The sequence below is a fragment of the Balearica regulorum genome, chromosome 1 (genome assembly GCF_011004875.1).
Source record: "Balearica regulorum gibbericeps isolate bBalReg1 chromosome 1, bBalReg1.pri, whole genome shotgun sequence".
In the NCBI taxonomy this organism is placed as follows: domain Eukaryota; kingdom Metazoa; phylum Chordata; class Aves; order Gruiformes; family Gruidae; genus Balearica; species Balearica regulorum.
The window spans coordinates 66,658,148-66,673,841 of NC_046184.1; the positions used below are offsets into that span (position 1 = coordinate 66,658,148).

Genomic DNA, 15,694 nt, shown 5'->3' on the forward strand with positions numbered 1-15,694 from the left:
AGGCAGAGAGGAGCTTCCTTCACATTAACCAGCCCACGACTCATGAATCTTCATAGATACAAAGGTTAGACCCAAAGGAAGGCAGGCCTGCAGTTCAGCAGCCAGGCGATCACCCAAATTCGTTCCTTTGCTTCTAGCTGCTACAGCACCTATTTCCAGACTTTGGTTTTTTGCAAGGCCAGCTGCCACAGTTTGCTGCAGCGAAAGGACCTCGGTGCAAACTCACAGAAGGGAAGATGGATGGATGGATGGATGGATGGATGGATGGATTCAGGGAGCTGTTGATTTGTTCAAAGCATCCCAACAACTCAATATCAACAGCCAGGGGTTTTGCACATCAGGATCAATTTGTGGTTACCCAGAGGCTATGGAAGTGAGTCATTATCAAAATGTAGCTGGTGCATTAGCTCATAGCTAAAATTGAAGATGAGAACTCAGGCTAGGTAAGGGGGAGGCAATTCAATTATTCTGTTGTGCCTTCAGCTACAATCCACACCTTCTCATTTCAGAATCACAGCACATCTTTAGCAGCTGAAGAACAGATATCCAAACATAACAAAAATAACACATTACCTGTAATATGTCCCAAAAGCATTAGATGTGTTTTTCATAGGATTACTTCCCCCCCCCCCCCACCTTGCCAGCTGCATTAGGTTAGGAAGGAACAGCAGCTGGCAGAGATGAAGGCATCAAGTACCTTCTGGCAGGGCATGGAAGAAGGGGAATCTACGAGGTGCAGCTTTTTTATTTCCTTTTTTTTTTATTTTGTTTTGTTTTGTTGGTGTGGGGGTGTGTAATGAGGAAAAGCTGTATTAAGCTGACCCTTGTGCCAATGTAGACTGAGTCTTTTCTACATGAGGAATTTCTGCAAAGGCTTTGATGGTAAGACCAAGAAGTTGAAGATTACTGTTTCTGAGATCATTCTTGATTTTTGTCTTTATCTGTATGGGTAGTTAAAGTGTGTTTTGCCCCAGCTGGCTGCTCATGTTAACACATAATCAGACATGGGAGCATTTTTTGTAGTGTAAAGCCTGGAAAGGCGCACAGAGTCTGATGGCTTGTGCTTCTTTGTGGGTATTGTTTGGATGCTTGTTTTGATGTTAAAACTAGAGGATATGTATTTTCAAGCCTTGTTTTTGAACAGCTGAAGTCTCCTTGAAATACTGGGACTTTAGCTCCCATATATCTCCTAAAGTAATGATACTTGGGCTCTTGAGTTTCAGGTCGCAGCAATATTTTGTGACAATCAGCTAGCATGAGTGAAACTTCACTGTAGAAGAAAATTAGACAGAAAGCAGTCCAGCCTGGTGAACACATCCAGAGATGTGTCTTGTAAAAACAGGTGCTCTGGTGGCTTTAGTTGCAGGGCAAGAAGATTGCAGCACAGGCAGCAGTTAAGAGGAAGCAGCCGCCACGTTGGCACAGCCACTTCTGGTGATACAGCTACCTCTACTAGCACATGGGAAGAGGTGGGGGGGGACGACGGTTTGCAGTGAGCTTTGTATGTAGCTCCCTTCAGTCTTCCATAAACTGAACTATCTCTGTTGTAATCTTTGCACTCTTGTGATGCTACTGTGCTCACCTGTAATAGCTTTCTGGATGCCAGTGCCCTATTTTGAATGGGCAGAAGTTTGGGGTCACAGTGGTATGCAGGAAGCTTTTAGGTATCCCCAAGGTCCGGACCAGTTCTGGAGCCAGCCCAAGGTGAGATGCAGCAGGGGGAAGGAAGGACTGTAAATAGAGCTGAGCAATGGCTGTGCCTGGTGTCACAGTATTTATTTGGGGTTTTTGTTGTTATTTTGGGGTTTTTTTGGTGCTTTCCTGCAAAGCCCTGAGAGAGGAAAACAATGGAAGCTGAGTGAAAATGTGTAGCCAGGGAAAGGGCTTAGGCACTACGGAGCTTCTCCAGTCTGGTCTCCAGACAACTTGTAGCTGCCTAAGTTTTCATGAATGAAACAAAGACATTCTCTGTATCCTCATCCCTCCTGACTTCCTATGACAGGAAAACCCACCCTGTCTGCCTTCCCTGCATAGCTTTCTACCATGTCCCCACCACGTGTGATGTACCAAAGGCAGTACACAAGTCTCATGACTTCAATACACTTATTAGACCTTAGCTTTTCCTAGACAGGCAGAAACAATGTCAAACTACAGAGCTAAGCCAACACTTGGTCTGGACCATGAGAATAGGACCACTGGTTGGGGCCCTAATGCAGGTGATGCTTCCCAAGCTTAGCTCTCCTTGTTGCCAGGTAGGCTGGATTCACTGCTGTGTTTAAACCTATGACAAATTCCTTCTCTTTTTCTCCAGGCAGAGCAATTGCTCTAGCTTGCTCCAGAAATAAACCCTGAAGCCATAGTATGTTTGGTCATCTGATTTTAAGGATCATGCTTATGGCCATTGGTGCCAGGGATAGGGTAAGCAAATCAAGTTTTCAAGGAGTTGCATTAGCTCACAGCAGCTGGTTAACTTTGTAATTCAAATTTTGTAGTTTCCCACTGGTGCTCAGTGCCTGGCACTGTCTGAACTCTTCCTTTTGCCTTCTACATGGTAGTCTGCCAAACATTTGGACTCTTCCAGGGACTTGGGGACAAAGGAAGTTATGGAGATCTGAGACAGACGCAAGACAGACAGGTGGTGCTTGCTCTCTAGAGCTCCTGGAGGAAGCTCTTTGCCAAGGACCTGATACAATATGCCTCCTCTTTTGGCTGATGTTTGCTATTGCATCTTGGGAGGGTTTCGGGGTCCTCAAGCAATGTAGTTGTGAGTCAGGGTCATGCTATGTCAGGACCTCAGCTCTTCACTATTTTGCACTAGTATCCAGAGGACATGGAAAACAAGTGATATCACTGCAAGGATGCTCAGAGGAATGGAAATGCAGTTCCCCTGCAACACCAGCCAGCTCCTTTGCACGATCAACAAGCTAGAGCTTAAGTTCAATGTGACCAAGGACAGAATAGCTACTATTTAAGCACATGGAGGCATGGGAAGGTCACAAGGGGCTGGAAAAGGACTCAGTCTTTGGACCTCTTATCAATTTTCAGTGGTATCCTGCAAAGCGTTGGTTCTGCTCGCTCTCCCATCCATATTTATGCAACATGCCCTCCAAAGGGGCGTTTGGCACACCTCTTCTTTAGGATACAGGTAACTCTGTTGTGTTTGTATCAACAGGTTACAAATACACAGATGACAAGATCCACGGGGTTTGCTTACAGAACAGCTTAAACTGACGTTAGCCCATGTATAACATCTTTGTGCATTTCAAGCTTCTCCAAGCTGGCTCTGCGCATTGGCAGCGTACCGCAGCTTCATTCACCACAGCAGAGGACACGGTGCAACAACACCAAAGTGGCTTGGTGGGAGTGGGCTCACTTCTAGCCGGACCTGTTACCCACAGGGCTGGGCAGGTTGCATGCAGAGCTGCTCGGATGCCTCCTTGTCACAGCCCCAGGGCTCCTAATGGTAAAGGGAGCCCGAGAGACCCCCAACCCTGCGCTGTGTGATCTTGCAGTTTGGGTTTTATCAGCTGAGGCATCTGGCTTCGTGCAAGCAGCTGCATCCAGCTTGAGTGGAAGTAGCAGTGTCACTGTGACCCTGCAGCACCGATCTTTGGCTGCAGCACCATGAACTGGCTCTGGGGGAGCCAGGGCAGGAGGATCTGCAGGCAGGCTAGTCCTTAGTCTGAATAAATGGCCCAAGGATAACGGAGCAGACAGACTCTGTCATCTTCCAAACAAGAAATTAAGCATTTCCACAGCTGCAGTCAGCGTATCTCTCTGTATGTGCTGCGTGTCAGGGCTTTCAGGGCACTAATGGGTCTTACTGGCCCTGCCCACCCCCTGCGGCTCCCCCCACAGCCCAGGACCCCATTTCAGCGCCCCTGGGGCTGTCAGTCCCTGCCCCAGCAATGTCACGGCAGGGCTGGTCTCCAGCTCCCTACAGCCCTGCCCTGCCTGTCTGTGGACTCAACCGAGCCAACCCCTCCGCATGGCCATCCTGGGGCTGCATTCCCAGCCTGGTTCCTCTTGCTGGGCCTGATCCTGACCCCCACCCATGGGCTGAAATCAGACTTGGAGCAGCTGGACACACTGACAATGCCTGGCACCAAAGGCTGCTGCTGCTCTCTTGCCTTCACCCGTACCTGGTAGTGCTGAGTGCTAGGAAGCCAATGATTCTGGTTTAGCCTTGGAAATACTGTTTCCTGGGATTGCTCAGTAATAGTCCAAGCATTTTGGCCCTGAGGGAGGTGCTGAGGTAGCCCTTTGACACATCAGACAGTGTCAAAAGCTCCCACCTGATGGGAACCGCTGGAATAGCCCAGCATGGATCCAGGCTTCAATAAGTTGTGGCTATTGGTTTGCAAGGAAGTCGCCAAGAAACGTGATCCTCAAGGAAAAGCAAATTGCTTTGATCTCTGTCCTTCTGTTTGATGTGAGTTCAGAGCTGATTTCCAGTATTTCTAAGCTAAGGCAGGAGTGCAGTAAGCCAATGCAGAAAACCTACAGTTTAGCTGTCGTCAGTAGTAAGTCTCCTAAGCAGCAGGCACTTCAAGGCAATGCAATGTTATCAAGCATGAAGAATAAGTGGCAGAGAGATACGGCTGAACCTTTGGACATAAATGTTTAGACTTCTGCTAAAAACACTAGTAGGAAAATAGAAATAGACCTTCTGGTGCTTTGATTTGCAAGAACTGCTTTTAGATTCATAAAATAACATTGCTGCAATGATGTGAACACATATTAGAGCACGCAGAAAAGCCGCAATCCTTGCTAAATGAGGAAACAACTCACAATGCATATTCATTGCAGGAAATACTTTTCATCTGTCCTCACGTTGTATATTGGCTATGGATTCCATGGATTTGGATTTCTTTAGCACGCCCTTGGGCTTTCAAGTGTGCTGGGATGCATTGTAATGTAGATACGGGCTGTCTGGCACTTCTTACTGAATAAGGTTTCAAAGGGAAGTTGGGAAATTGAAATCAGGGGAATTGAAATCAGACTCTAATTACATTTGTACAGAGGCCAAAGGCGTTTTGACAAAGACCTTACCTGCTGTTCATGGACAGATTTTGTCCAGAGCGTATGAAAACGTAGGGTTGGTTCATGCTCCCACTGGTATCGGCAGACATGGGACTGCCTGATTTTTGGACATCGAGATAAAGGAAAATATTTGTGGCTACGCTTTGAACACAACACCATCACTCAGGTAGATGTGACAGCTTGAGTGCATCTTCTCTGGAAGTTTTCCTAGCACCAGAGATCAGCTATCTGGGAGCACAGAGCACTGGCACACTTGTGCCCAACCCCCTGCCACCACAGACAATATTGCTGTGGGCATGTGGTCCCAGCTCACCAGGATGTCCACCTGCCTTTCTCCTTGCCACAATATGTACCTATGAAGCTCTAGTGGTGGTGGTGGGGAGGGTTGTGGTTTGTTTGGGGTTTTTTTAAATTTAAAAAAAAAAAAAAATGGCCACAGCCCTTCTTTCCTCATGGTTCAAATGGGCAGGTATATAATGTTGCAAGACTCTTCTACCTCCTCGGGTCTTTCCCGAGCAGACAGATTGTAAGGTATCAGGGTCCTGGAGCATTGAAAATAGAGGAACTGGAGTTTAGAGGCAGGGAAACAAACACTCTCAGCAGAGAGCAAAAATTATTTCAAAATGGAGAACAGAACTTTGCTGTCCACATTGGATACCCACCTCACCTCAAGCCTGGTGTGAAAGGCATCTGTCAGCAGACGATGGCATTGGGATGCACAGGCTGGAAGGACTCAGCGTCTGGGCTGCTGTCTGCGTAGATGTGCATCCGCTTCCCGGTGCGACGCTATCGGGGCCAGCTTTGGGAACAATAGAGCTTTGTGCCTGGCAGATGTTCAGGCAGAGGAGAAGCAACGTTTGCTTTCTTTTCCTGGGGGCAGTTGAAGCACGGGGAGTGCTCTGACCTGATTTCCAGGAGGCTGGTGCTTCTGCAAGTCAGGCTGTGAGCGATTTGGCCAAGGTCACGCAGTGAGTGAGTGATGCTGTCAGAGATGGATGGAAAGCTCTGTGTGGGTGCTTTAGCTTGATGCTTCCAGCCAAACACCTCCATTAGTGCGTGACATGCTAGTGATTTATCCAAGCAGCGTACTTTGCTGATTAGGTTTTATCTCAGTAGCGGCTGGAACAGTCTGTGCGTCTTCTACAAGCAAAGAGCAGAAGGCGTACCTCACTCTGAGGAAAATGTGGTCTTTGACCTCTGGGTCTTGGCACTGAATAATACAAAAGGTAATGGTTGCATACGATCCTGCTTCTGACTTTATGGGAGGCAGAGAAGGAAAGCCCACCTAATCGGTTGCTTGGCAGGAGGAGGCGCATCTCGCAAGCTCAGTATAAAATCAAAGACAGAAGTGGAGTGAAATGGCAGGACTCACCATAGATTTTTGCCGTTCTGTGCCACTGAACACGTGGAGACGAAAGGGCAGGGTGGCGAAGGACACACACCTCCAGAAACTGGGCACGGCAACTGCTGGACTTGCCTGGGAGTCGTTTCTGAGGCGATGTTCAAAGCCCATGCCCTATCTGGCTGGGGTGTCAGTGCCGCTTCCCCTCCAAGATCTGACCCCCTGAGAAGGCTGATTCTGGCTGAGGGGAGGTTTGGAACATGGGAGATGAGGCCAGCCCTGAAGAGGAGGTGCCTCCTCAGCAGAGGGCTGACCTGTGTGCTGTGAAGCCTGGCTTGCAGCATGACAACCACGTGAATGAAGACAGATAACCATCCTGTCCCATGTCCATTCTTACCCATGTTGTAGGATCTGGTGGTGAACTGGATGCACTCACCCAGGAGATCAATACAGATTTTTTTTTTTTTTTTTTGAAGGAAGCAGCAGGAACATAGAGCCAGTCCGGGGGGGGGGGGGGGGGGGGGGAGAAGGTGCAATTAGCTGTTAAATCATTTCAGTTGCCTTGTGAAACCTCTTCCCCCAAGGATCCTCGCTGAAAGCAGATAAGAGTGGAATGTGTCTATATGTGTTTGCAACGCAAGGAAATGTGTATGATGGAGGTACATGAAATGAATAAAATGCAATGAGCTACAATAGGGAATTTAAATTTTAAATCACAGAATCTTCAGAGATCCTATGGCAGAGATGCAGGACAGTAGTCATCTGTTACTTTGTTATCTATAATTCTGCTGTATGAATAATAATTACACAGTGTGACAGAGGAAAGCCATGTGCTTTTATTCAAGCTTAATCTTTATAGATATGAGGCTAGTATAAAAGATGAGCTACTTGCTTTAATGGTATTATAATTTGATTTAATATTAGAATATGTGCCTGCAGTATCTGCTTTCTAAGCAACGATAAATTGTGCTGAAGGAAATGTTCTTTGCTTTATGTCTTCTGGCTAGTGATCTGGTTTATTTGATTTGAAACCCTAAGGCAGCCAATACCTTTTCAATGTTTTAAGTAGTCTTCTTGCATAAGCTCACAGGATAAAAATTGCTTTCTTTACGAACCTTGCTATAAAATCTTCTGTTGTTGTTGTTGTTGTTCTTCCCACTTCTGCTATACGCTCTTCTCCGCTTTGTGCCAGAATGACTTCAATTTTGGTCTTACAGTCCATCCATCCTTATCCCATTTCTTTCAGCTGACTATTCACACTTAGCTTCTCGTGAAGTAGCTCACAGCACTGTGAACCGCTCAACTGAAAGTCAGCTAAAAGTAGAAAACTGTTCTTCTGAGCATTGTGAACATTCATATTGCATCTTAGTTGTTTTTTCTTCTCTTCCACCCTACAGGATCTCATGACCATGTAGATACTGGAGCAAAACAGGAGAGGCTTTCAATGGAAAAATCAATGTGGTTTGGCAGCTGGTGAAAGATCTTCTACAGGGAACTGTAGAGCTGTGTGAAGGAGTTGAGCAATCCATCACCAGCAGCATGATTTCCAATTCATTGAAGAATGCTGAAGAAAATAAAAAGTGAAGCAACAGCATCACAGCAAGGAGAAGGGGTGTAACCTTTAAATAGCAGGGGTTTTCCACCTCTCTGAAGCATCGGCTCCTTGCAGAAGTAGGACAAAGAGCTGTAGTCTGATCTCTTATGGCAGATCCTAAGGGCAGGGGGGGCTGACATGCTTGTTAGCATTTGACCCAGTTTAAACTAACAGGTTCTGAGAAACAAAGGCTTGAAGGAAAGGAAAAGCTGAAACAACTTGATACTGAGAGAAATATTCACTGCAATTGAAGACAAATCTCCCAAGCCAAAACCCTTCCCCTGCTGTGTCGCACCACTGGCAATCCAGATGGAGATGGGACGAAGCTGCTGCCACAGGAGAGCAGATCAAAGCAAAAGGTCCCAGACAGATCTAGTCTATGCTAGTAAGTTTTTTGTGCTTGTCCCAATCTGAAATTCTCAATCCTACCTTATCCCTGTTCCTTGGAGGAATACGTAAGAAGCTCCTACTGCTCAGACACTGCTTTGTGCTCCGCTGTGCCAGAGACAAGCCTTATCTCCCCAGGATTACTGTTAGTATGCTTTGAATAGGGGACATCCAGCCCATCCATGCCCCTTGTGGAGCTTTAATGCCCTTTGTTGGTGAAAGGAAAAAATATCCATAATCCCACCCAGCTACTTCTGATCATCCCAGATGTGCCTCATGGCACAATCCTATCAGTCACTGCCTCCTCCTGGGCTGTAGAAATGCTTTTTCTGGCATTTGGCTGACTAGTGAGTATGTGCAGCAGTTCATGATGCTTTGGGTGCTCGTCTTCATTATCCTCTTGCTCTTGCAAGAAGTTCCACAGCCCCTTTGTGAACCTCCCTGTGGCTGCTGTGAAATTTAAACAATTGTTGTTGCAAGTAGAGCAGAAGTGTTTGGTCTGCCTCTAAAGCAGGGCAGCTCCTCTAGAGAGGCACTGGAGACCCGTGCGGGGGTGGGGTGTTGGACATTGAAAAGACAACAATAATGCCTAGATTCTGGGAAAAAAAGTAGTGCAGAAAACCTCACTATGGAGGAAAGGAAATTATGGACATTGACGGAACTCCTTGGTCCTTTCCTACGCCTATGCTGTACACTGTAAGGTAGCAGTGCATCAGGCAATGGCATGTGATGCAGAGAGGTGCCATTGCATTTTGCTCGCACACCTGATGTGGGAAGACTTCACGGCACAACAGAGCATGGGGTGGGCACAAGAAGGAATTGGCTTATAACAGGCTTGGTTGTGTTCCTATCCATTTTGTGCTGAAATAAATGTAGCTGAAGAGTGAAAGAAGACAAAAAGAAAAAATAGCTGTAAATAGTAACCAGTCTACCTCCTGGAGGAAATTATTGCCACTGGGCAGGAAGAAAAGGGTCTGGAAGTAACTAAGATCCTGCAGTTGAGCTCTGAAATTTTGAATTACAATTGACAGTGTTATCCAGTAAGCCAACTGTCAAGCTTACTTGAATTTTTAAAATCTCCTAAAAGTTACTGATTCCTTTGAGTGGGAGCCAGGGTGGAGGAAAAAAACATGAGTGAAGAAGAGCTACCCAAAGGCAGCCTGTACTGTCTAAAGCTAGACCAGCTTGGAGGGAAAGACTGGAACAACTCAGATAGTGGGTTTTAGATGAGAAAAATCCAGGGACAAAATAGGCTTACTAGACCCCCAAACACACTTGGGACAGCCAGCTCTGCTGGCACTGAGAAGGAGTTGGGTGGCCTTGTTAGGATAACGCTGCCCAGAAGATCTGTCTAATTAGAAGAAGAAATCGCTGCCCCCAAGAAACTCCTACAAGAGCATCTGTGGGAGCTGTACATAGAGGAGTAGGAGCTCAACCTCACAGTTGTTCCAGGAAGAGCAGTGGGTTTATTAGATTTTATACCTGCAATCTCATGTGCTGTGCTTCATGCCTGTGTTTAATGCTGCATGTATTACTGATTTTATTGAGATTGAAGTGTCTGTGCAAACTTTATTCAAGCAAAAAACACCATCCTGTACAGAAGACACCTAAACTAAAGCAATCTAGAACCACCTGCTGCCCAAGAAAAAAGGGTCAGGACCGTTGTGTTAAATTCTGGATTAATCTTAGAAGGAGTCCTAACTCATACAGCCTTGAGCGAGGCTGGTGAAGCCTGTATCTTGGACTGCCTGGAGACACTCACACCATTGGGCCTCCAAAAGTACTTCTCTACAGTAAGAGCAACTAGTTTTGAATGAGAGTCAGAGACGGTCTTAACTCTTATCATCCGACCTAGAGCTGAATAAGCAAATAGATACAAGTTAATAAACAAACCAAACTAAATAAAATAACTGAGCTGTCAGTGCAAAGTCGAGAAAATAACTGGTCTCCTGGCAAGCTCCTGTGTGGATCTGGCAAGGTTCAGCTTGTTATACCAAGTGCTGCAACCACCAGAATTGGTGATTGTAATAGAGGAGTCTTTTTTTTTTTTTTTTTTTTTTTTTTTTTTTTTTTTTTTTTGTCAGATATTAGCAAGTGGGGAAATTGGTTTAGCTCTTGTCTGCTTTCAGTGGAATGCTACAGGAAGCTGAGAGGTAAAAGGGCATACAACTTTGTTAATTCAAAGGGAAAAAGAAAGAGATATGCTGATCTGGGTTGCCTCAAGGTAGGAAGGGACGGTTCTTCCACATACCTCCATAAAAATGATCCATGCTGGATGAAATATCAAGTTCCTTGCAGGCATTTCCTTATCAAAGGCGCTTGTTGAATAAGGACAAACATAAATCATAGAAAGAAAAAATGCAGCTCATGCTGCTGAGAGATAACTGAAAGAGGTCATAAGGGTCCACAGTAAGCAAAGGATGAGACTGTAATTATTACAGACTGCCAGTACCAAGAGTAGTAAACAGATGAACACAGGAGGATGAAAGTGCGTATTGAATTCTGCAGACAACCTTCTTAAAATATACAGATGGCAGAATTATCTGACATAGGCAGAGATTATAAGTTTGGAGTAGAAAAATCTCAAAACTTCAAAAGAACCATCTCCGTCCCTTTAAAAGTAGGTGCCACTCCCGAAGGGATCTGCCAGTACTTTGGCATCGGGTAATAATAATGGGAGGGGTTTTAGCGACGGGGATAAAATAATACTGATTTCTTCCAGGACGCGGCAGAATGGTTATCAAATCTTAAATAAACTGGGAATGAAGAAACATTTTAGATTTTTTTGCTTTGAAGCAGAGCGCACGTAGCATAGTTCTTCGTCCCAGAAGTTAACGTGGTACGATTAACATCCATCACGGCGCTGGGATGGCGAGCACACAAAAGCCATCCGTCAGCCCTCCTCCCCTTCTGTCAGCAGACCCTCGCCGGGCTGGGGTGGTTGTTGTTGTTGTTTCGATATTCGGGTCGGGAGAAGAAAAAGCCATTTTCCCCAGCAGGATTCCCGCAGAAAACGCTCAGCGCGGCCCGGGCGCTGCCCGATGCTCGGCCCGTTCCGGCTGCCGGGGCGGGGGGGGGGAGGTGAAGCAGCATCCCCGATGGGAAGTGGCACCATCCCCTTTTTTATTTAAATAAATCCAACCTCCCCTACTCACACCTTGGGGGGCGGGGGGAAGCTTTAATCACATTCCCCGAGAATTATGGAAAAAACGTGTGGCAAGGCCGCCCGGGGCTCTCCCGCATCCCTCACACCCAAAACGCCGATAAGGGCCGGCAAGGTCCCGCTAAAGCCCCGGAGCGGGGCGGGGGGAGGCGCCGCGGCAGCTGCCCAGGGTTTAAATGCCCCGCGGGGGCGGGCCGGCAGTGCGGCACCGCCCGCCCCGCTCGGCTCCCCCCCGCCCCGCTCGGCTCCCCCCCGCCCCGCTCAGCTGACAGCGGGGCCGCTCGGTGCCCGCCCGCCGGAGCCGCCGCTCGGTGCCCGCCGGAGCCGCTCGGTGTCCGCCCGTCCGTCCGTCCGTCCGTCCGTCGCGGCCTGCGCGCCGCCGCTACCGCCGGGGATGGGGGGCGGCGCGCCGTGACCGTTCCGCGGGCGCGTCCCCGCCACCGCGCAGAGCCGCGCTGCCGCAGGGAGCCGCCGCCGCCGCCGGCGGGATGAGCGGGAGCGGCGCCCCCGGGCCCGGTGCGGCACCCTGCCGCTTCGCCCACTACTTCGTGCTGTGCGGCATCGACGCGGAGAGCGGGCTGGAGCCCGACGAGCTGGCAGGTGAGCGGAGTCGCCGGGGCCGGGCGCGGCGCGGAGGCCTCGCCCGTACCCGCACCGCTGCGGCTGGCCGCGGCCCGGCGGGATTTTGGGATCCGCTGCTTCAAAATGTCTGCTCCTCCCCACGCCGAGAAGGGGGTGAAGGGAGGAGGGGGTCGCCGAACCGGCAGAAACCGCAGGGAGGGAGCAACTTTGAAGGATAAAGCATCCGCCGGAGAGCTGGCGGAGCATCCCCCGAAGGGCAGCTCCCGGCGGGGGGCGTTTGTCTGCCGGCCGCCGGGATGCGCCCTCCGCCGCAGGCCGGGCCCCGCCGGCCCGCCGTTGGCCCTGGTCCCTAACGGTGGAAGGGGAAGGGCAGCCCTCGCCCCCTCTTCTCGGCGGCCAGCGGGGTGCGCCTGAAGGGAAAAGGCGACCGAGGGTTACGGAATTGAAAGGAGCCGAATGACCGAGCTGTCGGTCGGGGCAGATGCTTTTTCTTCCCTATTTGCACTGGAAAGGGGGTGGGGGAGGGATCTGGGAAGAACTGAATGAATTAATGGAATCGCATCTTTAATTATGCTGCTTTATTTGCATCTTATTCAGAAACAGTCTTCCTGCATCCTTTCTTCCCCCTCCAGCCCTCAGAATGCTATAAAATCAACGAGCAAAATTATTACTATGGGATCAAACTCATTTTCTAAAATATCTATTTTTGGACAGTTCATGACTGGCTTTGAGCTGATTATATTGAGAAAAGGCAGTATTCCTTCCTAAATGTCACTTGTGTTTAAATAGAAGGAACTGTTTAAGTCATTTTTTATACATAAAATTAGATCAACTATAAGCTTAATAATGGGGCTTAATCGCACAGAAGCTAAACGTTTCCTCAGAGTTGCAAGTTTGAAAGTGCTTAAGCACATAGGTTTGACCGTTCCTATGCGTTCACGCTGCAGGCGAATGAGCTGTATGTGACTGAAGTTGAAGGCAGCCGTAGCTGTCACGGTGGGCACCTCTGCCCGGTGATGGGATCCTGGCGAGGTCTCCGCTGCTATTGCGTCAGGAAGTACCTCGCCTTCTGGTTGTGTAAGAGAAAGACTTGATGATCTACACTGATCAACGTCCCCTGGTTGAAGTTCATATTTTTGTAACCTGGATGTGACGTTCCAAGGAGCTTTATCTTAACGCAGGGTACCTAAACCTTTTCCCTTTGCAGCGAGCGTGCCCTGGAGGTAGCCCTAGGATCTCCAAGTGGAAGCATTAGCCAAATGTGTTTTAATCTCCGTTTGCTTTTTCACATGTACTAGTGACCGCAATTGTATGTTTTCAGTTTTGCTGCTTTTAGTAGAAAACTCCTGGCTCGTGAGCTGTCTCCCAGCTGATGGCATGCAGGGTTTGAGTTGCATAATATGACCTGTTGGGGTTTCAGCTACTTAAACTGAGTCATCTTTAACTCTATCTGAAAAGAAACTATTTTTAAAGCAGTGTTGGCTGGCAGGCTGTGCTTTCCCTGATGAGTACCCAGACTTTCAAACTTGTCTTTTGCTGATTTCTGCTCCGTTTCCCGGTGAGATGCGCAGGCGTGTGCGCTGTGCTTGGGGAGCGCTGCTCAAGGACAGGCTGAGCGCGGTGGCTTCGGGCAGCCACAGGGCTCAACTTTTATGGCCGTTCAGTAGGTTTAGCTGAACAGTTCCAGCAACACTAAGCACATCTCAAAGCTAAAGGAAGTCTCCCTCTTGGTTTTTCAGTAAAAGACAGACGTTTTGGCACACCTGCCCATTTATAAAATATAATGCAACTGTGAATGATTTCAAAGAGAAATTACCACAATTAGTTGTTTTTAAAGCAAATGGGGCTTCTTTTTTAATTTTCTCCCTCCCCTCACACCCCCCCCCCCAATAGGAAATTACAGGTAGTAATGTCTCTGTACCGGGTTTAAACTAGGCAAGGTCCAGCAGTATAGTTTGAGCGTACACGAATTTTTGGTAATGCCAGTTTGGAAGGTGTTCCCAATACCTAAGAGGGTCGGGATATGATAGAGGAGGAAGTGGAGTTACAGAAATATGATGGGACTTAATATTGCCGCTGAGCAATGTTATATTTTTAGGGACTCGTGACAAGAGCTTTCTGCTATCAGCTGGGAGCTCAGCAGTTGCAAATGTTAGGGAGGAACGGGGAGTGCTGTGAGCCACAAATATAATGCAGCCATGGAAAAAGTTAACTCTGGCTCTAGATGTAGCTGAGAAAAAGTTTCTGTTAAAGCTTGGGGAGTATTAATGTCACTGTAGGCAGGCAGTAGTGAGATCCATCTAGATATCTGTGTTACAGGCTTCAAAACCTGAGCTCCCAGGGTTGAATTCATTACCAGAACAGGTGGGGAGAAAGATGCTTGAGGGAACAGAAAATCTGTTGTATCACAGGAAACCCACAAAGTAAGGCTCTTTCTTTCTAAAAATGCTCTTACAACATTTTGTAGAAAGAAATGATCTTTCAGTATTGAATTATGTAGCTGTGATTGATAGCTTTCCATCTTGCTAGCCTTGTGCTTAAAGAGGTTGTTGAGGTAAGCTATGGCGTCAATGAAAAGTTGCTGTGGCTTAAGCCGCCGCACAGATCATCCTCGATTTAGCAAAAAAAGTAATTAAGAACCTGCTTATCTCCAAACCTGCGAGTCCCTTAGCAGCTAGCCTACACAAAGCGGCTCGCTCGGGCGAGGTCTGACTGAAGGGAGCCGCGCTAGGGCTGCACAGAAGAGCACGAGGAGATGAGAGGAGCGCCTCTGCCTCTGCTGCCCTGGAGACCCCAGCACCCCTCCTCCGAATGGAGCAGAAGTTACAAAATCCTGGAGGGATTTTCAGCTTCCAGATGGGCTCGCTGGTGGTCAGCTGAGGCACAGACACCTCACCGGGGCACGTGGCGTGCCAAGGAGCTGCCAGTGAGTCAGCTCTGGCGTCATCTGGAGCTCCCTGACCTACAACCCTCCCCTCACTGGGGACAGCCTGGGACCCACCCCCGTGTGAAGGCTTTCCTTGCCTGATGATTTAAGCCTAAAATCTCTTCCTGCACAAACCCTCTGCATTTAAAAAAAAAAAAAAAAAAAAAAAAACCCAAACCAAAAAACCTCAAAACAACAAAAAAAACCAATGCACCAAAACAATTTATCTAATGCATCAGGCATGAAGTGAAATGTTTTGATGATGCTCTCAGAGGCAGGGCAAAGAACTAGCTTTTTAATTCTTATTGTAGGGTTGTTAGGTCTGTTCACAAATGAAATAAAATTAAGATTTTGAAGTTGTATAAAGTCTTGACATGCTTTAGGGAAGAGTGACTTGCTTTATAGTTCTTGTTCCTATGGATGCTCAGTGCTTAAAATAAATTTGTAGATAACAATTTTCCACCATGCAAATGTTTAATTTTTTTTCTTTTTTTTCTTTTGCATGTATGCTATATTCTGGTACAGATTTTCCTAACTTATTTTTTAATAGGAAATTGTTTCACAGGTGGCTTTTCAAATAGACTCATTTTGGGTTTTTAAGTTAGTTAATTTTGAAAAGTAAAAAGCTGTTTACCCATTGCTCAACTTGGTAGCATA

General features: G+C 47.6%; 1 protein-coding gene across 5 annotated transcripts in view; it reads left to right on the forward strand.

The window, feature by feature from the left end:
* Window positions 1-11,798: 11,798 nt before the first annotated feature.
* DENND5B (DENN domain containing 5B) overlaps window positions 11,799-15,694 on the forward strand; it is a 117,395-nt gene continuing 113,499 nt past the window's right edge. For 4 of the 5 annotated variants that reach the window (XM_075756127.1, XM_075756133.1, XM_075756117.1 and 1 more), the window contains exon 1: window positions 11,879-12,129. In XM_075756127.1, the coding sequence (XP_075612242.1) occupies window positions 12,018-12,129 (112 nt within the window). In that variant the 5' untranslated portion in view covers window positions 11,879-12,017. Of the gene's footprint in view, window positions 12,130-15,694 lie in introns of all 5 variants that reach the window. The other variant, XM_075756150.1, reaches the window with a different exon arrangement.